The sequence below is a fragment of the Prionailurus viverrinus genome, unplaced genomic scaffold (genome assembly GCF_022837055.1).
Source record: "Prionailurus viverrinus isolate Anna unplaced genomic scaffold, UM_Priviv_1.0 scaffold_50, whole genome shotgun sequence".
Classification (NCBI taxonomy): Eukaryota; Metazoa; Chordata; class Mammalia; order Carnivora; family Felidae; genus Prionailurus; species Prionailurus viverrinus.
In genome coordinates, this window is record NW_025927613.1 from 239097 (window position 1) to 263851 (window position 24755).

Consider the following 24755-nt stretch of genomic DNA (forward strand, 5'->3'; position numbering starts at 1 on the left):
GCACCTGGGTGAGGGACATCCAAGTGTTTCCCCACCCAGAAGTAGTATCACCCTAGAGGAGGATGTGTGGACAAATCATCCAAGAAGGAGTCTGGAGGCCTTTTATACATCCTCCAGTGAAGACTTCAGGCTACATGTTATTGGAAGACAGCTGTGAGTGGACTATTTATGTGAATGTTTCACAATTCCCAGGACTGGATTCCTCAGTGGCACGCAGCAGGATGTGGGTCAAAGGAATCCCATGTGAGTGAACAACCAGAGGCTATAGCCTTCAGAGTGGCCTGAGTGGGCTGGGTACACTGGCCAAGTCTAGATGACATCTCTGGGGACCTGAGAGGGACATGATGACTATGGAGATGTCTCTAGGATTGATAAGGAAGGACTAGGTTAAATGCCACCCAAGTGTGAGGAAGACACTTCTGGTCCACCCCTACTCTCTATCCATGCTTTCTTCCACTCAGCTCAAGGCCACCACCTCCATGAAGACTTGCCTGGTCTGCCAGACCACATCTGAGTCCTCCCTCCTCTGAATGTCAGAGATACCTCTCACAGACTTTTTAGCAGCTCATAATCAAGGTGACCTACATATTTGTCCTATCATCTTTGTTACACAGTTACTTGATGACAAGATCTTGCCTTTAGCATTCTAAATTCCTAGGGCCTGATTCTGTCCTTGACATAAATGTTCATTAATACTTGTGGGATGGAACAATCTATGTGCCATTAAAATAGACTTTGCATGTGGGGAGAACAAAAAATAGGAGAAAAACATAAAAAACCCACTTGTTTTTTGTTTTGTGGACCAAATCTCAACTTCTTGTATCCCCACCTAAGACTTCTAGGAACACCCTTTCCTAAATAGTACAGAGAAATTGGTGGGTGAACCTCACCTTAAAGATCAAGCTGTGAGTAGTGTGGAGAACAAAACATTCATAAACCCTGCTACCTCTTAATGCAAAGTGGAGTTGCTTATGTAATTATAGAGAGACCCCAAGGAAAAGCTTTTTACAGAGTGAAAAGTTTTCACTTATCTATAATGAAAATTTACATCAGCACATGGTGGCTGTGCTTACGGTAGGAACATTCTCATTGAAATACAGTCTTTCACTTCTGGAGGCATCTGTCTCAGAATAGCTGCAGACATGCCTGGCTAAGTGAAAAGATCCTGTTGAAATTTCTGGTGGTAGGGACAGTGTCTTGCTTTCCTCTGTGTTCTCAGTGCCTGACACAGTAGGGACTCAGGAAACAGGTAAGTGGAAAAGGTGAGCTATTACAAAGGATTTTCTGATTATAGGGGCTGTCCTCAAAGACTTCAAGTCATACATTGTACAAAGGTGAGCAAGGTCAGTGTGTGGGATGACAGGTAAGAACTTAACAATACTGGAGAGTGGGACAAGGCCAGAGGAACAGCTGCTGGAGTAAATCTGCAGGACAAGACTACCAGGGCTCACCTGCTTCATCTTAGAAGGCTCCCAGGGGGAGGCAGGCTTTGACATGTAGTTTGGCTGAAAAGAAGAGTCTATATAAGTGAAACAGAAGGTGAGATGGTAAGAAGCCTTTCTCAGCCTATTAGAACAGGACCCTGGGGAGACAGTACCTGAGTTATGGGGCCTCAGAGGTCAGAACCCTTCTTCCCTAACTTCCTTCTCCCTCCTATCTCTCCTTTTCCCCCTTTCCCTCTTCTCCTCCCTGTCAGGCCTCAGAAGTAGTCCTAACTGCTCCTCAGACAGGAGTGATGGACAGTAAGCACTGGGAGGGCAGAGTAACTCTTGTCTTACTATCACAGCAGTTCCTTTTCCCCACCCAGACTCATACCACATAAGCCCACACTCTGATACCTCATGCACCACAAATGCATTTCCTTGAGGTTAACTAACAACCACCCAACCCACACCACCTCTACCCAAGGGCTGAGGACTCTTTCTGGAGGCTCTTTCCCCCTTCCTCTCCAGTTCCCCCAGACCACTCCTCATAATGCTGGCCCCCTGAAGTCTCAGAGTCCAGTCATTTTCAGTACAGTGAATTCCATCACGGTGTTGGGGATTGACCCCACCAGGATTGGCACATTTAGTGGAGGAGGCAGCATCTGGCTTTGTCCACTCCCTGAAGTGAGCCTTTTTGAAGTCCTTGAGCAGTCCCTCACCCTACTAGACTTCCAAGTCCAGCCAATTCCAGATCAGGACCTCAGACATGTGTCTCCCTCCAGTGCCACTCCATTTCTCCCTGGCAGAGGTGTCTATGGCATGATTCTATGATTTGGTATTTGCTAAGCACCTACTCTGTCCTGGATACAAAAAGCAGTACGAGCCCTGCTTCATGCTTCGGAGCTTTCACTCTAGAGATAGTGCAAACACATTACACATTAATAGATAACACAAGATGATAAGTGAAAGATGGGCAAACAGAGAGGCAGGTGAATTCTGGTTATGGGTTGAAAATGGTACTAGTCCACCTGCATGTACCACATCAGAATGATAGTATTTTGAATGATGTTGTTCCTACTATTATTAGCATCCCATCCTGGGCTGGGGACAGGAGCCCATCCCTGATAATTATCCACCCCTTCTCATTCCTAGTCCCAATTTGTTGTGACCCTATTGCTCTGAGCAATAGATGTCCCTTCCTTCCTTCCTTCCTTCCTTCCTTCCTTCCTTCTCTCCCTTCTTTATTTCTGTCTTTTTCTTTTTTGTGCTGGTTCTTCTTCTGAGAGTATTCTCCCCCTCTTCTCTTTGTCTTTGGAAAATCTTTCAAGAACCAATCTAAATCCTCACATCTTCTGTAATGGGTTCCCTGGTAATGCCTGACCAAGAAAATCTTCCAGAGGCTTTATTGCTTGCTGCACATGTAATTTATTATTGTGCACATTTTAATGTGAGATTGTAAACATTTCAAGCATGAGGCTATGTCTCATATATATCCTATTTCTTTTCAGTGAATGCAATGGTTCATTATGCATATTAGTTATTAGGTATTGAAAAATCCTTGTCATCAACATTTGTAAAAACAGTTTACAGAATGCTTTCCATATATTATGTCCTGAGTCAATTAATTTCACATGACTATGAACTCAGGCCATGACAAAATCAGAGACTTAAAGTGAGGTGGATTGCCTACATCACACTGTGGACACTTCAACTACATTTCCCGAATACTATGATATTTTTATTTAGATTGTACCAAAAAATTCAATTTGGAGTCAGTGTTCAGGTACTTCTTATTTCAGAACTCATACTTGCCTTTTTTTCCTAGGAATAGATACTAAGAGATCTTCTGTCCCTAGAGTTTTCCTCCTGGTACAACTGTAGCCAAACCACCATAATCCTGACTTGTACCCATGGCTACAAGTAACATCACGAGGACAAACCACTGGGTCTAAATTCTTGGTTTTTATTTCAGTAGAGGAAATTGTCACTAGCAAAGGACAGGCTTAGTGTAACCTATTCATCGTCAAAAGGCTCAGTCCCTTATGTTCTCCTTTTCTCCCATCCAAAGGAGAGAAGTAGAGGAGAATTTTCTGGTATTTAAAGAACAGAAATAAAACTGTGCTCAAAGTTATCCATACTCCTCATAAAATAAATTTTAAAAAATATAAAATAAAATATAAAATAAATCTATACATACATAAAATCTTAAGATGTAGAGTCTTCTTAAGTCTCAAAGAAAATCTAAACCAAATTGAACCAAAGATTTTACAGGATGACTTCTGGAATGACAGTGTGAAGAACTCCATCTCCCCAACAAAATAGCTATAACTGTTGACAATTACTTTAAAAAAAAACTTTTAAAGTTTCTATAAATTGTCCTATGGCAAATTAAGAAAACATTTATTCAAGAAAATCTACTAAATGTCAGTAACAACTAAAAGCCAACATTTCTCATAACATCTCTAGCTCTATGTTGCAGAGGCTAAATCCCAAGATGGGGCAGCCAATACACAGGGCTCCCTTCTTCTACCCAGCTCCCACTGAAGAGGCAGGCAGTGATCCTACCTCAGTTCCAACAGACCTAGAATCCTGGAACCCTTATCACCTTTGCCTCACCTCACTTTTAGGATAGAAAATCCATGGTGAAGAGGCAATTTAAGAAGACTAGAGGTTGCCATCCCAGTACAATGCCCTGCTCATACAACAGGATGTCTCTCCAAGAGAAGCAGACAAAACTGTCCCCAAACTCAGCTCCAGAGCAGTGGCTCAGAGATTTTGACCAGCGGAAGGGGTAAACCAAAAGATAAAAAGCTTTGAGATTCTTGCCAAAGGAGCTTCCTTTATTCAGAACAGAGTTTGGGAGAAGTTCAAACCTAAAACCACTCTGAAAAATAAGGGAGATTTTATTAAGAAAAGTTGCTTATCCATGGAAGCAATACGTTGAATCACAGCAGGACAGCTAGTTTACCAGAGAGAATCAAGGAAAGCAAAGCCCTTCTGGGTTCAGAACAAACCTCAAAGATCCCCTCAAAAACTACCTGCAAAGGGCACTGGACCTAATTGGATCTGACCAATTAAGAGATTTGAGAGTTCAGAAATAAACCCATCAATGCCTGGTCAATTGATTTTTGACAATGTGTCAAGACATTTCACTGAGGAAGCCATAGTCTTTTCAACAAATGGTGCTGGGAAACTATATATCCACATGTAAAAGAATGAAGTTGTTCCCTACCTACAGTATTTTAAAAAAAACTCAGAATGGATCCAAACCTAACTGATGGGACTAAAAATATAAAACTCTTCATGTATGAAAAAATCTTCATGACCTTGTAGGGAAACATAACCTCTGTTTTCATGACAATCTAATCTGAGGTAGATATTTATAGCACCTGACATTAGGAGGTATCCAGTATAAGCGAGGAGAGACAACCCCTGACCCATTTCGAACTGGAATATTACATTCCTCAGAAATATAAAATCCTCTTGTCTGAGAATTCCTACTTAGAAAACATGGTGGTCATGTGTCACTTTGGCCAGCAATCAACTCCATACATGTTAGTATGCTAGTTGACTTTTTGGAAGGGATCGCCCAACCCGTGTAGTGTTTGAGCTTTCTTGTTAATGACATCAAAGGAATATACATCCCTCTTCTAGCTTTCTGAAATAGCCAAGGAGCAGATACATGCTGAAGATCAGCCATATGGATGAATCCTCATGAGACTTTGAATCTTGAATGATTAACTAAAGACACAGGGACATCTAGAGGTCATATTAATCACAGCAGTTGTGATGGGTTCTTACTATCTGCTCCACCAGACACTTGTGTTTTTTCATGAATTAAAATATAAATTTGAGGTATTGGCCACTTATCCAGTTTATAATAAGACTATCAAGACTATATCAAGTTTATCAAAAAATGAAATCTTGCCATCTGCAAAAACATGGATGATCTAGAAGGTATTATGCTAAGTGAAATAAGTCAGACAGAGGAAGACAAATACCATATAGTTTCATTAATAAGTATAATCTAAAAAACAAAACAGGGGCGCCGGAGTGACTCAGTCGGTTAAGAGTCCGACTTCAGCTCAGGTCACGATCTCGCGGCTGGTGAGTTCAAGCCCTGCGTGGGGCTCTGGGCTGATGGCTCAGAACCTGGAGCCTGCTTCTGATTCTGTGTCTGCCTCTCTCTCTGCCCCTCCCCCGTTCATGCTCTGTCTCTCTCTGTCTCAAAAATAAATAAAACGTTAAAAAACAAAACAAAACAAAAACAGAAACAGATTAATAAATACAGAGAACAAACTGGTGGTTGTCACAAGGGAGGGGGGTAGAAAACAGGCAAAATAGGTGAAGGGGATTAAGAAAGTACAAACTTTTAGTTATAAAATAAATAAGACAGGGATGAAAAGTACAGCATAGGGAGTATAGTCAATAATATTGTGATAACATTGTATGGTGATGGTGGTAAGCACACTTTTCTTGGTAAGCATTATGTAATGTATAGAATTGTCAGATCACTATGTTGTACATCTGAAACTAATATAGTAGGTCAACTATATTTCATTAATAAAAAATACTATCAAGGTGAAATAAACTCAAAGTAAAATTAATAATAATTAAATACCATGTGAAATTTTTAATTAAAAACATTTTGATAAAAAAATCAAGACTATTTTACAAAACATAGATATGAAATATTTGACTCTAAAAAACTCAGGGAGAGAAAAGAAAGAAGTGACTGATTTTTTTAATTCCCTGATTCCTTTAATAGGCATTTTTAATTTTTACAATCTTTGCCGCATGCTATATGGATGTTTCTAGTTAGAATTAACCAAGATTCTTGGGCTATTTGTAAAAAGTTCAAGTACACTTTTCTAAACAATTTTTTTTGGCTGAAGGTGAAAGAAATTCAAAGGTGAGTTGGGGCAATGTCATACAGGGGGAAGGAGGAGGAGACCAATGGAGGGATGGAATATGCATGTGTCCCTGCCTTGTCCCAAGGACTAAGCTGCACCCTGAAGAAAGCCCAAGTCCAAGTTCAGGGACAGCTTCATAGGAGTTGTCTGGGAAATGGTGTCAGAGTATGAGGCAGAGCTTTTCATAAAACAGACATGGTGAACTTCTCTGAAAGCAAAGATATAGAGGACAGCTGTATCAACAAAATTGCCTAAAGTCAGTGTCCTTTAAATGGAGATGGTAAAATGGGCACTCACAAAGTGTGACTAGAGTCCATGCTCCACACCACTCAGAATTCTGAAAATGTCCCACCTAAGAGCCAAGTCAGAGTGATAGAGCTCTTTGCTGAGCAAGAAAAAAGAGTCCCCTTTTGGAGGAACTTTGCAGATAGTTTTTGAACGATATATATTATCATACATCATGTATTATATATGATATACAAATAATATATAATTATCTCACAGAATTATATATATAATAAATATTTGATATGTAAATATACAATAAATACATATAAATATATAATAAGTATATATATGTGTGTGTATGTATTTGTGTGTATATATATATACATATATACATGTATATATGTATATATATACATATATATATATACTGTGTATATATATATATATATATATATATATATATATATACAGTAACCTAACTGCTGGAAACAAATAAGAAATTTTCTATGATTAAGAATTCAGGACACTGTCCTCTTAATTCTTTCCCAGGGAGGAGTCTGCCAGATGTCTCCCTGATTTCAGGGATAGGAAGTAGGACCCAAGTCTTACCCAGGAAATGGCAAGGAAATGAAACCAGCTGTGTCACCTAAGCAAGTTCCTCTACAAGTGTGAGTCAAATAATGTACATTAGTGTAGTTTCCTGTGACCAAATGTCCATCACAGTGGAAAGAACAACTGGTCCTAAGCCATTTCATCCTTTGTTTAAGAGAAGATTCTGGAATCAGGTGTGACCTTGCTGCCATAGGAGAGGCATCATTCACATCACAGATAAAGGAAAGGAGGAGTCAGAGACTGGAATCTGCTAAGTAATTGCATCTAATATCAGAAGAAAATTGCACCCCATGTAGACTGTGCCCCTTCCCCCAGTGTCCAAGCAGCAATCAGAAATGCATTTTGAAGACTAGAAGAAACAACAAACATTAGGAAGGAAATGGAGAGGCTCCCTTTTCCTAATGTGATTACACACCCCACAGGACTGACAAATGTGCCATTAAACCAAGTTTGGCATTGTGACTATTTCTTACACTGAATATTTTAATTTCTAAACTGAGACTGGGTTTGTGCTTCAAAATAAATTATTTCATTTACTTGGAAAGAGCTGTAAAGTCACTAGGCCTTCCTAGGTCTTTAGGAATTAGAAGATCATCCCATTGAATAAAATTTTAAAGATAGTAGCATAATATTAAAAATTTCTATTTTTATTACATCCCATAAGCTATGTTTGTTCAATCTGATGGTTATAGTCAGATTGTTTAACATCCACCTGCTTGAGGAATTGCTTAGGTGACCAGATAAGGCTTTACAAAAGGACAATATTTGAGGTGGGCCTTCAAGGGGGAATAGAATTTAATGAGGATGTAAAATGTTCTGGATACTGAGCTACAGATGGTAAACTCTACTGCTTCCCAGATAAAAGACATCAAGATGTACAAGTCTGAGTTATCTCTAGATAAGAGTCAATTGTTGAGTGTGGGAAAAGCATGAGTTTTCTTGGAGCACCATGAAGGGCAAACCTTGGAAATTAAGTTGGAAACACTTTCTGTTGGGTCTTAAATGCAGGACTTAAGAAGCATGTTCATTATTCTGTAGAGACCCCTGCTTCTCAGAAATGAAGTGGCAAGCTCACAAATGTGGCACAAAGGGTATGTTTGGGGGAAAAAAGGTGTAGAGGATTTAATGGAGCCAGAAGAGGAAGAAAGGTTTGCTGGGAGGTGAGTACAAGAGCAATTTTTACTCCCAAATGTTCTGGGCCTAAATGTATTACAGAAGTGGTGGGTAGGAAACATGTATTTTCAAAATATGTCTATTTTTTTCTTTTTTAATTTTATTAATTTGATTTTTTCTTCTTCTTCTTTGTGTGTGTGTGTGTGTGTGTGTGTGTGTGTGTGGTGGGAGAGGAAGGATGTTTGGTGGGGTAGGTCAAGAGCACCAGAATGAGTACATGGAGGGAGGACAACATGGGGTTGGGGCCCTGAAAGTGACCAGAAGCTCAAGCATTTATGTTTACAAAAAGGTAACCTAACTGCTGGGAAACAAAGGGAATAAGAAATTTTCTATGATTAAGAATTCAGGACACTGTCCTCTTAATTCTTCCCCAAAGACTTGTAACCAGAGACTTGGTTACAGCAATCTGCTTCAGAGCCCAGACAACATGGTACAAAACAGAGTGGGAAGCCTTTGTCTTTCATGCTACACCTCCATTTACCCCAGTTTAGGCCAGATTGCTCTCTGGCCCCTGAGGTTCCAAGGCCACTACCAGCAGAGGACAAGGTGGAGGAGAACAATGATAATCCAGGAAAGAAATGATCCTTTCAGAACAACATGCTGAGCAGATTCCTGATTTTATTGTTTTACATCAGCCAGAGAGCACTGTGGAATAAGGTACAACATGAGTTACTTTGACATGGGGATGAGATCCAAGGCCAACAGATGGGGGAGTAGGAGACAGTTGATTTCTAAACCCCACAGATGTCATATTGTCTTTGCAAGTTCAGAGTCTTCTCTGGGACCTCTCAGACTCTGAGTTAGGCCTAGGAGGAGAAAGATGACGTTCTCTGCAGTTCGTTGCTTCCAAGTCTGCTCTTCTTGGCTCAGGCAGGGTCCATGTCAGCAGCAGCCTCCAGATGACTGACCGCTGCTCCCTCCACAGCAGCTGGAGCCCCTTGAGGGCTGGCTGCAGCATCCAGAGCCCCCTGAGGGCTGGCTGCAGCAGTCAGAGCTCTGGTGCCTGTGGCAGTGGGACCTGCGTCGCCTGTGGTGGCTCAGACAGCAGCCACCACCCCCAGAGCTACAGCAGCCACCACCCCCAGAGCTACAACAGCCCCCGCCCCCAGAGCTGGAGCCACAGCAGCCCCCAGAACTGACATTGCAGCAGGAAGAGACTGGGGGACACTTGGGGGGGCACTTGGGGGCAGGACACTTGGGGGGACACTTGGGAGGGGGCTGGCACTGTTGCTGGTTCTGCTGGCAGGACATCTCGGCAGGAGGGGTCAGGAGCTGAGGAAGAGTCACACAGTCAGACCCAGGACACAGAGCCCCCCACCCCACCCCTTCCTGTTCTCAGTATCATTTCTAGAGCCTTTATTTTTAACAGTTTAAATGGAGTTGTTGATAATTCAACACTGGAATTTTCATTATTTCTAGTGGTTAGGCAAATGCTCTCACACTGCCTCCCTTGAGTCATAATTTCTGTTTGAGGTAGGCAGGGATTATTCTGTATTTCACAAAAAAAGGAAACAGAGGCAAAAACCAGTAAGAAGAAAATCTACTATGATTAATTATCTGATAAGTGAAGGTGGTAATTTCTCCCATCTTGTCAACCAGAAGTCTCAAATTGTCCAGCCTGGAAACCAGATCAGAATGTAAATATTGTCTTGAAGAAAGGAATTAAGGATCATAACTTTATCGAAGGTTTTGTTCTGTAAGGAATTGGACATGCTGATAGAAATGGTTTGGGAGGCTGACTGGTCTCACTGGCTCACTTTCTTACTGAGATAGCTAAAGAATGGTATGTTTGTGGAGATGGGAGATTCACACTTGGACACCCCAGCTCCAGTCTGATGCTCTGGCATTTCCAGCACACCCAAGGTCTCTCACTATATCTTGGCACAGTGAGTCTCAGCTTGGTGTGTCTGACTTCTTAAACAGACCCCAATTTCATCTCAGATCCATAGGTATGTAGGTTTTAGAACTGCCCCAAATATCCTCTGATTAGCCCTTTCTCTTCCCAGCTGAACTTTGCAAAGAGCCACAATTTAAGATTTTACTCTGAAAGGTGACATCCTCTTGTGAAAGCAATTCTAGTGGAGCCTGATGGCCAGCACTTTCATTCTCTCTGACCTGACAGCCCTCCCAGCTAGAGCTCAGTTTGGTATAACACAAAGACACTGCCATCCACTCTTCTATCCAGCACTCAGTAGACGCACTTCCCCATGCATGTCCTCCTTCAGTCTTCCTGAGTCTTCTCTCCCCTTTTCCACATGGCCTCCAATCCCCAAGGCCTTTTCTCACCTGCCCCTGCAGCTCTGGTCTAAGTTCCCTCCCAGGGGACACTTACCGTGTGCAAGCAGCACTAGTCTGTCAGCACCTCAGGAGAGGAGTATACGAAGGTGCTCTGAGGCCAAGGCCCTTTTATCCTGGCTTTGAGCTCTGCCCCTAAGCTGTGAGACAGGACCTGGGCATGAGGGGACCTCCTCCTGCCACCCACATTGTCCTGTCACCTGTGACCAGGTGGTGACTGGCAGTTAGTCCCAGTTAGCAATAGGGTTGCTTAGAAAAAGGATCAAGGGAGAAAAACTGCAATCATCCCCCACCTGACTCTCCCATTGTTCCTGCAGGATACCTGCCTGGCTCAGTTTTGGAGCTTGAGTTCTATTTTCTTGCCTCCCAAATCTTAATTCAATGTTTCTGGACAATCTGGTTTAATCCAAGTTTCATAGAATCCTCCAACTCTTTATTACTTTTATGTGTGTGTGTGTGTGTGTGTGTGTGTGTGTATCCATGCATGTGTGTGTGTGCTATAGCAACCAGGAACCTGCTTGAGGAGTGTAACCCTGGAGAGAATCTTGGTTCTGCCACCTATTAGCTGCATGACCTTGTGAAAAATACCTCATCCTCTTGTTCTCAGTTTTGTCCAACTACAGTGGAGATCATATAAAAATAACTTTCTTGGAGGGGTGTGAAAGTCAGTGAGTTAATGCAAGGGAAATTTCTGATAGTTTTTAACATGCCATATTCTCTAAGAAAATGTCAACACATTCATTTTTTTTAATTACAGTTGTTTTCTAAGGAGAGTGAATCTGGTTAGAAAATACAATCTTCTGTTTTGTTGAGCTTATTGGTAGGTTTTAATAAGACATTGTGAACCAGGAGTGAAGTTTTATAGAGGAAGGAGAGAGGGAAGACCTGGTCCACCAGTGAGATAAATAATTCAGATTTTCCAGGTGTCATGTCTAAGGCTAAACTGAAGTCCACATATGGCAGTGAAGAAACAGTGAGACTGTGTAAGACTGGACACTGCCCAGTGTAAATCAGCCAGGGGAAAGACATCCTTAGTGGAGTGGAAGATGGAGTGTGTTTAAGAACAAGAGTAATTAATATATCATATAACTTTTGTCTCTTTCTGTTTTATAAGCGTCTCCCAACACTCCTAGTCTCTTAGAGCCTCAATTCAGTTATATGAAAACAGACTTTTCAAAATAATACTGGTATTTTCACATTTTTAGGAGATAAAGAAAAGAGCCAGAGTTCACATCTGGGTTGGTAGTAAGTCGGATAGCAAGACCCCCATCTATGGTGGTGCAAGGTTATTAAACAATTAAACCACTTATCTGATGAAGTAGAATCAGAGCTAGGGAGACTGTATGAAGGGAGTCTACTTCCCTCCAGGCTTGTGAAGAATTCTGGAATTTCCTAGACCCTGAACGGATGTTGATTTGAAAATATCCAGGTTACTTGTTGTGTTACAAACCCTACTAGTATGTGGTTGAGGTATGTGTGTGCATGTGTGTGTGTCTATGTGTTCTTCTACTTAGACATATTATAGATACCATGAGAGACCACATATATGACTATATGTACGTGGGTGTGCACACATACACATCTGTATATCTTGCCATGTTCCTTCTAGCATCTGGTATCCCCTCATGTCCAGCCTTTCCTGAATTGTTCTGCCTCTTGCCTGCCATATGTCCCCTACTTTCTGTTCCTCCTTGTGTTTCAGTTCCTCATTGATTTTTTTTTCCACATTGGGTTCTACCCCTCTCCCTCAGGAATAATTGCCTCAGACCATGATGGGCTCCAATCTCTACTGGCTGATGGTTGAAGCCTGTGCAATAGGACCCTTGTTTAGAAATATTAGGATCCAGTTTAGAAATATTCTTCTTAAGCTATTTTCTCTACCTTGAATTTATCCTCCCTGTTAAACTTCCATGATTTATTTCATGATCCATGCACTTGTAAAACTGTGCTATTCACAGTTCACTGTGATTCCCTGTATGAGTTTTTTTTTCTTCTTCTTCTCTCAAATCCACTTATAATAAACTCTCCTAGAATCCCCAGCTTGGGCCTTACATTTCTATATCCCTCATCAGCTCTAATATGCATTCAATGAATACTGAGTTTAAAAATGTACTTATTAATACTAGCATTAGCTTTACTTTGATTGTGACCTAAGCCATTATCATCAGAATTCTCACTCTGAGATATTCACATTATTATGTCCTAGACTTATCACCCTACAGAAATCTGCTGGTGAATTATCTGGGTGTGGCTCATATTGTTTCAAAGAATGTAACCAATGTGAGTGTAGACAAGATATTGATTACTGGCTCACATAATCCTGAATTACATGATTCAGGAGCCCAGCTCATCCATTCCAAGTGTGATGAGACTTGGAAGCTATTTTGTCCATGCCCTAACTCCACAAAGAGAAACACCCAAATTATCAACCAATCTGTTTGGGCTTAGGTGACAAGATAGCAGCATGATGTAACACTGAAGTCGGGCACTAGATCTCAAGGGCTTGGGTATCATTTTAACATAAACAATATGCACTAGCAAAGGATGAGTTTTCTGAAAGCATATGTTTTGTTTCTTATGTTGTCAGGCTCTCATAGTCTCAGGAGATAGGAAGGAAGAATGCTGAGACCTAGTAAGAATTCAGACTCAGTGTCCCCAAGCCAGCAACTTCAAGTCTCTATAGTAGCAACAATATCAACACTCCAAAAGTACTAGACTATTTACCTAATTATTCCTTTATAAGTAGTAAGGTAAAATATTTTAAGCATGGCAAAAAATATTGACAAATTTCACACATATAAAAATAATCTGTATGGCAGAATGCACCATTTTTTAAAAAGATGGAAAAAATAACCATATTAGGAAAAACAAAACACACAGCCCAGTAGCAGAATTAAAATTTATAATAAACAGTAAGTTCTTACAATTTTATAGAAAATACATAAAACTATCCACAAAACATTCTACAAAACTATCTACAAAATCAATAGATTTTGAAATTTATTGCTTTATGTTTCTGCATACAAATAACCAAAGAATTACATATAAAACAAGGATGAATTTTCAGGGATGAGTTCTATTAGATTTATTCCTTTATACTGAACTGGAAAAGACTTGAAATGTATCACAAAACTCAGTATTGCTGAAGGTGATCGGAAATAGGTCTTGTGTTGTTGGAAATATAAATTATCATAATCATCTAGTTGAAAATTTGGTGAATTGTTATTCAACAAATAATTGTTGTATATACAAATTAAAATCTAAAATGAACATACTCTTTTATATAGCAATTGAGCTTCTAATAATGTAACCCAAGAGGAAAGAAAATATTTGATAAAGAAAATCATATGCATAAGAATGATTACTACAAGAAATTAAAATAATAGTAAGAATTAGAAAAGTTGCAAGATATAAGATCAGAATACAGAATAAATTAGGTATAAATTTATCAGAAATAAATAATTCAAAATTATAAAAGTTGCTATTTAAAATAGCAAAAATTGGGACACCTGGGTGGCATACTTGGTTAAGCGTCCAACTTTGGCTCAGGTCATGATCTCACAGTTCATGAGTTAGAGCCCTGCGTCGGGCTCTGTGCTGACAGCTTGGAGCCTGAAGCCTGCTTCAGACTCTGTGTCTTCCTCTCTCTTTCCCCCTCCAGCACTCTCAAAATAAATAATATTTTAAAATATTATAATTATTTATTATAATAATTATAATTATATATGTATAATAAATATATAATATATAATAAATATATAAATATAAAAGCTCTCTCAAAAATAAATAAATATTAAAAAATAAAATAAAATTGCAAAAATTATAATGTCTAAAATATTATTGTAAAATATTTTTGATAAAATGAGGAAACTTTACTGAAAAGCATTGCAGAATAAATACCAAAATAGAGATATACCATATTCATGGATGGCTGGAAAGGAAAATTATTTTTTTAAAAAATTGACTATCCTTCATATATGAATGCATATACTTAGCGGTATTTCTATCAAAATTCTAAAGATATTTTGTTTTTCTTTATTTTCATTTGTAGTAAGTGGCAAGGTGCCTCTAAATTTTATACGATAGAGCAAAGCTCTAATAATCACCAAGACAATCTTAAGGTGGGGAACAAAGTTAAACAACTTATGTGATATCACAATTGATTACACACCTATAGTAAATAAGGCAGCAGGATAGTGTCACTGGGATAAACAAATTGACAATGAAAAGAATGATCAGTCTAATTACAGAGCTATACAAATGTAGAAACTCAGCCATGACTGAGGAGGTATTTCAAATTAGGGGGGGAATAAAATATTTGATTATGATAGACAACTGATTATCCATTTGGGAAAAAAATGAAATAAATATCAAATGTACAAAAATTCCATTCCAAGTTAAAGAAAAACCTTAATTTTTAAGAGAAAATGAGTTTTTACAACTTTTTAAAGAAAACAGAAAAGAACAGATTTCTGAGTTTATCAATGGTTGAGATTTCTTAAAGTCATGAAACGTGCAAATAGCATTGTTAACGTTGCAGAGATAGACTATATTAAAAATAAAACACCTGCTCATCAAATAACACCTTTAAAAAGCAAACAAGAAAACAAATTATTGAGGAAAGATGTTCACAACTCATGTAATAATAGAGGATTAGCAACCAGAATATGTGAAGAACTTACAGATCCTAACAAAAAGAGACAAATAGAAACAATGTTTTTTAAAAAGAACAGATAATTCATAGAAAAGGAAACTAAAAGGACCAACAAGCATAGAAGGATGCTTGTTATCTTTACTAATCAGGAAACACATATCAAAAAAACAAGAGCACATGGATTCACAGGCATCAAATGGCAATCATTTAAGTTTAGCAACAATGTACAGAAAGAGTGATTCTTATAAACCATAAGTGGAAACAAATCGACAAGAACAAATCAGAGGATGTGTCTGATCTAAAATTCAACAGTTCCACTTACATATGCTTAACTTGGAGACTCTTTCCAACAGATATCAAACACACACACACACACACACACACACACACATATCCCTATAGATGCAATATTTATATGGCAAATAGCGCAAACAACCTGAGTGCCATTCGAAAAGAGACAGCATATCAGAATCATGCTGTACTCACAAGATAGATACTATAAGATTGTAAAAATGAGTAAATGACAGCTACAGTTTCAATTGTAGAACAATTTCAATTCAAAGATCAATTTAAATAATTCACAAAAATAATGCTTAAAGAGAGCAAGTTACATTAAATGTGATGGTGTTTATAAAGTTGAAACCACACACAGTATAACATGTAATGTGTCAAGATTACCAATATGGAATAAAACATGAAGGAATATATTAAAAACCTGGCTTAAACCAAGTTAGATGTAGTCATTAAATTAACATTTAGGAGGAAAGAAAGGAAGCTGGAGCTGGGGGGGAGGGGTTCCAAGAATGAGAGGCTAGAACCCTGAGTGGTAGGGATTCACACTCCATCCCCATTTCTAAGCAGCCCTATTCCTAGCTGGAAGCAGCTGCCCTCGGCCCCATGGAGAGGCAGGAAGGAGCTGCCAGTCACCACCTGTCACAGGACCATGTGGGTGGCAGGAGGCAGTCCCCTCATGCCCAAATCCTTTCTCACAGGCTGGGGCAGAGCCCAAGGCCAGGATAAAAGGGCCTTGGGGACTGAGGCCTTCCATACACTCCTCTCCTGAGGTGCTGACGGACCTTGTGCTGCCTGTGCACCGGTAAGTGTCCCCTGGGACAAGGAACAGCACCACCTTCCTTAGGAGGACTCCAGGGCAGAGTGTGTGTGCATGTGTGTGTGAGTGTGTGGGTGTGTGTGCACACATGTGTGTGTGTGGTGGGTGGCAGTGAGAAGACTGTGAGACTGGGTTCATATCAGCATGGAAGGAGTCTCAGACACACTGAGGGACAGGCAAGGAGCAAGGCTGGGAACACGAGCAGGAGGAACTTCATGAGAGTGACAGAACTCTTAGAGAAACCACACTGACCCATAGTTATTGGTCTCTGGTTGGAATAATTTGCGACACTGACCATCATACCAACCTGTAACTGTTGTCAAAAGGGAAGTTTCTCTTTGAAAGCATAGCTGTCCCTCCAGGAAAAGTAGAGATAAGAACAGTGACACTCAGCCAGCAGAGAGGAAACCACAACTGACTGACTTACTTTAAGTGCTCAGACTAACGGGGCTGCAGAGTTGAGTAGGAACAACTCAAATCTTGGTGCTGAGGTGTTACTTTGAGATGAGTGTCCACAAGATGCCAGAGAAGCAGACTCAGTCAGGGCCTGGTGCAGTCCCAGCTTAGAGTAACCATAGTTACCCTCAGCCAGTTCTCCCAGCCAATCTCCAACATTCTGTGCATTTGTAAACTTTTATGTCCATACAGGACAAGAATATTTAGAATATTCTCCAAGAGGGAATGACTGTTTCCCCTAAAGAAAAGAATTCATTTATAAACTGCTACCTAGATTAATTGTTTCAATGATTATTGTGGTTTATGTCAGTAGAATATCTCCCCTAAATACTACATGTTTGATTCTGAGAACTTAACATCTTCGCCTAATTTCTCTACTTATATAATAGGTTAAAACACTTTGTTAGAAAATTAGGTTCAAGGAGATGATATGAGAGCATTTGGACAACTATGAGAAATAATGAGATTTTTTGTGTTGAATTATTAAGGACTACATTAAATAGTTCATCAAATAAAGGCTCTAGAAATGTACTAAGAATAGGAGGTGGTGGGGCAGGGGGTCTCTGTGTCCTGGGTCTGACTGTGTGACTCTCCCTCAGCTCCTGTCCCTGCCTGCCGAGATGTCCTGCCAGCAGAACCAGCAGCAGTGCCAGCCCCCTCCCAAATGCCCCCCCAAGTGTCCTGCCCCCAAGTGCCCCCCCAAGTGTCCCCCAAAGTGCCCTCCAGTCTCTTCCTGCTGTGGCTCCAGCTCTGGGGGTGGAGGCTGCTGTAGCTATGGGGGCGGGAGCTGTTGTAGCTCTGGGGGTGGTGGCTGCTGTAGCTCTGGGGGTGGTGGCTGCTGTCTGAGCCACCACAGGAGACGCAGGTCCCACCGCCACAGGCACCAGAACTCTGACTGCTGCAGCCAGCCCTTGGGGGGCTCCAACTGCTGTGGAGGGAGCAGTCAGTCATCTGGAGGCTGCTGCTGAAGTGGATTCTGAGCCAAGAAAAGCAGATGTGGGGGCAGCCAATGCCAAATCCTTCCTCCTGCTCCTGCTCCTCCTGCTGAGCCTACCCATGTGGCTGAGGGGTCTGACCTCTGGCCCAGAGGATCGCTGTGTCCTGGTGTCCGGAAGCCAGAACTTCCCCGAACCCATTCACTCACCTTCTCGTCCAAATGTGTGGCTGCCCTGGGAACCCAGAGTACAGACCCAATGTCCTTCTTCTGCTTACCTTGTGGCAAACCCAGCCTAATGGGAAACAATAAAACTAGAACTCTTCATTCCTTATTTTGCCTTGATTGTTTCTTTTTATACTTATGTCGTCCTTCTCATATGTGCCCTCACTCCTTCCCCTGAGTGTCTACAGAACTTACTCAGATTTGCCATTTGCATCACTACTGTCCTTAAGAGCAAAACAAATTTCTGTTGGCTCAGAATCCAATCCAGGAGCCAGAATTGCCTCTAGCTACTGTGATTCCTTAGTTTCCTCCTATCTGTGGCAGTCCTTTAGGCTTTCTTTGTCTTCCATGTACTGACACTTTTTGAGCCATTGGTAGAACAACTCTCCATTCACATTCATCTGATATTTCTTCTTGACTAGATTTGGTTTTGCATTTTTCAGAGATTCCACAGAAGTGGTGCTGTGTCCTTCTCTGAAACTGGTATCAAGCTTTGTAAGGTCTCTAATTGCCCTATTCTGGTAATATAACTTGACCACTTAGATGACTTTGGCTGAATTTCTTCATTATATACTCACTATTTCTCCTTTTTCTGTTTTTCTTTTTATTTCTTTTTTTAGAGAGAGAGAGAGAGAGAGAGAGAGAGAGAGAACATGTGGGGGAGAGGGGCAGAGGGAGAGAGAGAGACAGAGAGGGAGAGAGACAGAGAGAGACAGAATCCCAAGCAGGCTCCATGCTCAGCACTGAGCCCAAGGCCGGGCTCAATCCCACAAGCCCAGGATCATGACCTGAGCCAAAATCAAGAGTTGGATGCCCAGCTGACTGATTTCCTTTTAATCAATAAAAGGTGTCCCACTACTTTTCCTTTTTTTTCAAATATGAAATTTATTGTCAAATTGGTTTCCATACAACACCCAGTGCTCATCCCAAAAGGTGCCCTCCTCAACACCCATCACCCACCCTCCCCTCCCTCCCACCCCCCATCAACCCTCAGTTTGTTCTGTTTTTAAGAGTCTCTTATGCTTTGGCTCTCTCCCTCTCTAACCTACTTTTTTTTTCTTTTCTTCTTCCCCTCCCCCATGGACTTCTGTTAAGTTTCTCAGGATCCACATAAGAGTAAAAACATATGGTATCTGTCTTTCTCTGTGTGACCTATTTCACTTAGCATAACACTCTCCAGTTCCATCCACATTGCTACAAAAGGCAATATTTCATTATTTCTCATTGCCACATAGTATTCCATTGTGTATATAAACCACAATGTCTTTATCCATTCGTCAGTTGATGGACATTTAGGCTCTTTCAATAATTTGTCTATTGTTGAAAGTGCTCCATAAACATTGGGGTACAAGTGCCCCTATGCACCAGCACTCCTGTATCCCTTGGGTAAATTCCTAGCAGTGCTATTGCTGGGTCATAGGGTAGATCTATTTTTAAATTTTAAGGAAACTCCACACTGTTTTCCAGAGTGGCTGCACCAATTTGCATTCCCACCAACAGGGTTGGGGGAACCCACCAAGAGGGTTACCATCTCTCCACATCATCTCCAGCATCTATAGTCTCCCGATTTGTTCATTTTAGCCACTCTGACTGGTGTGAGGTGATATCTGAGTGTGGTTTTAGTTTGTATTTCCCTGATGAGGAGCAAGGCTGAGCATCTTTTCATGTGCCTGTTGGTCATCTAAATGTCTTCTTTAGAGAAGTGTCTATTCATGTTTTCTGCCCATTTCTTCACTGGATTCTTCGTTTTTTGGGTGTGGAGTTTGATGAGCTCTTTATAGATTTTGGATACTAGCCCTTTGTCCAATATGTCATTTGCAAATATCTTTTCCCATTCCATTGGTTGCCTTTTAGTTTTGTTGATTGTTTGCTTTGCTGTGCAGAAGCTTTTTATCTTGATGAGGTCCCAATAGTTCATTTTTGCTTTTCATTCCCTTGCCCTTGGGGATGTGTCAAGTAAGAAATTGCTGCGGCTGAGGTCAGAGAGGTTTTTTCCTGCTTTCTCCTCTAGGGTTTTGATGGTTTCCTGTCTCACATTCAGGTCCTTCATCCATTTTAAGTTTGTTTTTGTGAATGGTGTAAGAAAGTGGTCTAGTTTCATCCTTCTGAACATGTTGCTGTCCAGTTCTCCCTGCACCATTTGTTAAAGAGACTGTCTTTTTTCCATTGGATATTCTTTCCTGCTTTGTCAAAGTTTAGTTGGCCATCCTTTTGTGACCTAGTTCTGGGGTTTCTATTCTATTTCATTGGTCAATGTGTCTGTTTTTGTGCCAATACCATGCTGTCTTGATGATGACAGCTTTGTAGTAGAGGCTAAAGTCTGGGAATGTGATGCCTCCTGCTTTGGTCTTCTTCTTCAAAATTACTTTGGCTATTCGGGGCCTTTTGTGGTTCCATATGAATTTTAGGATTGCTTGTTCTAGTTTTGAGAAGAATGCTGGTGCAATTTTGATTGGGATTGCATTGAATGTGTAAATAGCTTTGGGTGGTATTGACATTTTAACAATATTTATTCTTCCAATCCATGAGCATGGAATGTCTTTCCATTTCTTTATATCTTCTTCAATTACCTTCATAAGCTTTCTATAGTTTTCAGCATACAGATCCTTTACATCTTTGGTTAGGCTTTTTCATAGGTATTTTATGCTTCTTGGTGCAATTGCGAATGGGATCAGTTTCTTTATTTGTCTTTGTTTTGCTTCTTTATTAGTGTATAAGAATGCAACTGATTTGTGTACATTGATTTTGTATCCTGCAATTTTGCTAAATTCGTGTATCAGTTCTAGCAGACTTTTGGTGGAGTCTATTGGATTTTCCATGTATAATATCATGTCATCTGCAAAAAGTGAAAGCTTAACTTCATCGTTGCCAATTTTGATGCCTTTGATTTCCTTTTGTTGTCTGATTGCTGATGCTAGCACTTCCAACACTATGTTAAACAACAGCGGTGAGAGTGGACATCCCTGTCGTGTTCCTGATTTCAGGGGGAAAGCTCTCAGTTTTTCCCCATTGAGGATGATGTTAGCTGTGGGCTTTTCATAAATGGCTTTTATGACCTTTAACTATGTTCCTTCTATCCCGACTTTCTCAAGGGTTTTTATTAAGAAACGATGCTGAAGTTTGTCAAATGCTTGTCCTGCAATGATTGACAAGATCATATGGTTCTTATCTTTTCTTTTATTAATGTGATGTATCACATTGATTGATTTGCAAATCTTGAACCAGCCCTGCATCCCAGGAATGAATCCCACTTGATCATGGGGAATAATTCTTTTTGTATGCTGTTGAATTCGGTTTTCTAGTATCTTAATGAGAATTTTTGCACCCACTTTCATCAGGGATTTTGGCCTGTAGTTCTCTTTTTTTACTGGGTCTCTGTCTGGTTTAGGAATCAAAGTAATGCTGGCTTCATAGAATGAGTCTGGAAGTTTAACTTTCCTTTCTATTTTTTGGAATAGCTTGAGAAGGATAGGTATTATTTCTGCTTTAAATGTCTGGTAGAATTCCCCTGGGAAGCCATCTGATCCTGGACTCTTATTTGTTGGGAGATTTTTGATAATGGATTCAATTTCTTCGCTGGTTATGGGTCTGTTCAAGCTTTCTATTTCTTCCTGTTTGAGTTTTGGAAGTGTGTGGGTACTTAGGAATTTGTTCATTTCTTCTATCTATCCATGATCTATGATCTATCCATTGCTGTGAGTGGGGTGTTAAAGTCCCCTGCAATTACCACATTCTTGTCAATAAGGTTGCTTAAGTTTGTAATTGTTTTATATATTTGGGGGCTCCTGTATTGGGCTCTTAGACATTCATAATTGTTAGTTCTTCTTGATGGATAGACCCTGTAATTATTATATAATGACCTTCTTCATCTCTTGTTACAGCCTTTAATTCGAAGTCTAGTTTGTCTGATATAAGTATGGCTACTCCAGCTTTCTTTTGACTTCCAGTAGCATGATAGATAGTTCTCCATCCCCTCACATTCAATCTGAAAGTGTCCTCAGGTCTAAAATGAATCTCTTGTAGACAGCAAATAGATGGGTCTTGTTTTTTTATCCAGTCTGATACCCTATGTCTTTTGGTTGGCACATTTAGTCTATTTACGTTCAGTGTTATTATAGAAAGATATGGGTTTAGAGTCATTGTGATGTCTGTAGGTTTCATGCTTGTAGTGATGTCTCTGGTACTTTGTCTCACAGGATCCCCCTTAGGATGTCTTGTAGGGCTGGTTTAGTGGTGACGAATTCCTTCAGTTTTTGTGTGTTTGGGAAAACCTTTATCTCTCCTTCTATTCTGAATGACAGATTTTCTGGATAAAGGATTCTCGGCTGCATATTTTTTCTGTTCATCACATTGAAGATATCCTGCCATTCCTTTCTGGCCTGCCAAGTTTCAGTAGATAGATCCACCACTAGTCTTATCAGTCTCCCTTTATATGTTAGAGCATGTTTATCCCTAGCTGCTGTCAGAATTTTCTCTTTATCCTTGTATTTTGCCAGTTTGACTATGATATGTCATGCAAAAGATCAATTCAATTTATGTCTGAAGGAAGTTCTCTGTGCCTCTTGGATTTCAATGCCTTTTTCCTTCCCCAGATCAGGGAAGTTCTCAGCTATTATTTCTTCAAGTACACCTTCAGCACCTTTCTCTCTCTCTTTCTCCTCTGGAATCTCTATTATACGTATATTATTGTGTTTCATCGCATCACTTAGTTCTCTAATTCTCCCCTCATGCTCCTGAATTTTTTACCTCTCTTTTTCTCAGATTCATCTTTTTCCATAATTTTATCTTCTAATTCACCTATTTTCTTCTCTGCCTCTTTGATCCTAGCTGTGGTTGCCTCCATTTTATTTTGCAGCTCATTTATAGCATTTTTAGCTCCTCCTGACTGTTTCTTAGTCCCTTGATCTCTGTAGCAATAGATTCTCTGCTGTCCTCTATACTTTTTTCAAGCCCAGCAATTAATTTTATGACTATTATTTAAAAATTTTTTTTTTCAACGTTTATTTATTTTTGGGACAGAGAGAGACAGAGCACGAACGGGGGAGGGGCAGAGAGAGAGGGAGACACAGAATCGGAAACAGGCTCCAGGCTCTGAGCCATCAGCCCAGAGCCCGACGCGGGGCTTGAACTCACAGACCGTGAGATCGTGACCTGGCTGAAGTCGGACGCTTAACCGACTGCGCCACCCAGGCGCCCCTATGACTATTATTTTAAATTCATTTTCTGTTACATTGCTTAAATCGTTTTTGATCATTTCATTAGCTGTTGCTACTTCCTGGAGTTTCTTTTGAGGAGAATTATTTCATTTTGTCATTTTGGGTAGTCCCTGGAGTGGCACAGAACTACAGGGCTCTTCCACTGTGCTGTCTGAAGTAACTTGTGTTGGTTGGTGGGGCCACATTCAGACCTGATGTCTGCCCCCAGCCCACCCCTGGGGCCACAGTCAGACTGGTGTGTACCTTATCTTCCCCTCTCCCCCCTCCCAGGGGCAGGACTCACTGTGGAGTGGGGTGGCCTCTGTCTGGGGTACTTGCACACTGCCAGGCTTGTGGTGCTGCTTCTGTGAGATCTGGCATATTAACTGGGGTGGATCCGCAAGGTGCACAAGGGTAGGAGGGGCAGGCTCAGCTTTCTTTGCCTTCAGTGGTCAGCTGCAGGAGGGGCCCTGCGGCACCAGGAGGGAGGCAGACCCGTCTGTGGGATGGATCCACAGAAGCACAGTGTTGGGTGTTTGCACGGTGCAAGCAAGTTCAGTGATGGAAACTGGTTCCAATTTGGATTTTGGCTGGGAGATGGGAGAGGGAGCTGGCACTGGACAACCCCTTGGTTCCCTGCCAAGCTGAGCTCTGTCCTCTAGGGCTCAACAACTTTCCCTCCTGTTGTCCTCTAGCCCTCCTGCTCTCCGAGCAGAGCTGTTGACTTATAACATTACAGATGTTAGGTCCTGCTGGCTGTCAGAACACACTCCATCCGGCCCCTCTGCTTTTGCAAGTCAGATTAGGGAGGCTCTGCCTTGCTAGACGGGCTGCCCCTCCACCTCCCTGGCTCCCTCCCACCAGTCCGTGTAAGGCGCACCACCTCTCGGCCCTTCCTACCCTCTTCTCTGGGCCTCTTGTCTATGCTTGGCTCTGGACAGTCCGTTCTGCTAGTCTTCTGGCAGTTTTCTTGGTTATTTAGGCAGATGTGGGTGAAATCCAAGTGATCAGCAGGATGCAGTGAGCCCAACCTCCTCCTACGCCACCATCTTCCACTACTTTTCCTTTTAATAATAATCTATGGGAGATAATTTATTAGTATTTAAATACTTTTATCAAATATTTACCCAAAACGTTTTTGGCATCTGTTGATTCTTTTATGCGACAGTGTATTCCTATATGGTTGCTGGTGTCATCAAGTATAATTTGTATTTGATCTGTTGATTTTATATCCTGCTTCTTTGATGAACTCTCATACCTAATTTCCTGCAATGAACATTCCTATTGCATTTATTGCTCCCATACCATATATTTATTTAATTATGCTAAATTCCTAGAAAAATTGTTGTGGAAAAAGATATGATCATTTAAAATTTAAATTGATTTGGGGCGCCTGGGTGGCTCAGTTGGTTGGGCCACCAATCAGCTCAGGTTATGATCTTGTCATTTATGAGTTTGAGCCCCATGTTGGGTTCTGTGCTGTCAGCTCAGAGCCTGGAGACTGCTTCAGATTCTGTGTCTCCCTGGCTCTCTGC

The 24755-nt window shown here is 40.8% G+C and overlaps 2 protein-coding genes across 2 annotated transcripts; one reads left to right on the forward strand and one right to left on the reverse strand.

Moving 5' to 3' along the window:
• Positions 1 to 9232: 9232 nt before the first annotated feature.
• LOC125159439 (late cornified envelope protein 1D-like) lies at positions 9233 to 9601 on the reverse strand. Its single transcript, XM_047847781.1, has one exon. It carries the CDS (start codon positions 9599 to 9601, stop codon positions 9233 to 9235), a length of 369 nt encoding a protein of 122 aa, XP_047703737.1.
• Positions 9602 to 17486: 7885 nt separating this feature from the next.
• LOC125159440 (late cornified envelope protein 1F-like) lies at positions 17487 to 17834 on the forward strand. Its single transcript, XM_047847782.1, has one exon. It carries the CDS (start codon positions 17487 to 17489, stop codon positions 17832 to 17834), a length of 348 nt encoding a protein of 115 aa, XP_047703738.1.
• The last annotated feature ends 6921 nt before the right edge of the window (positions 17835 to 24755 follow it).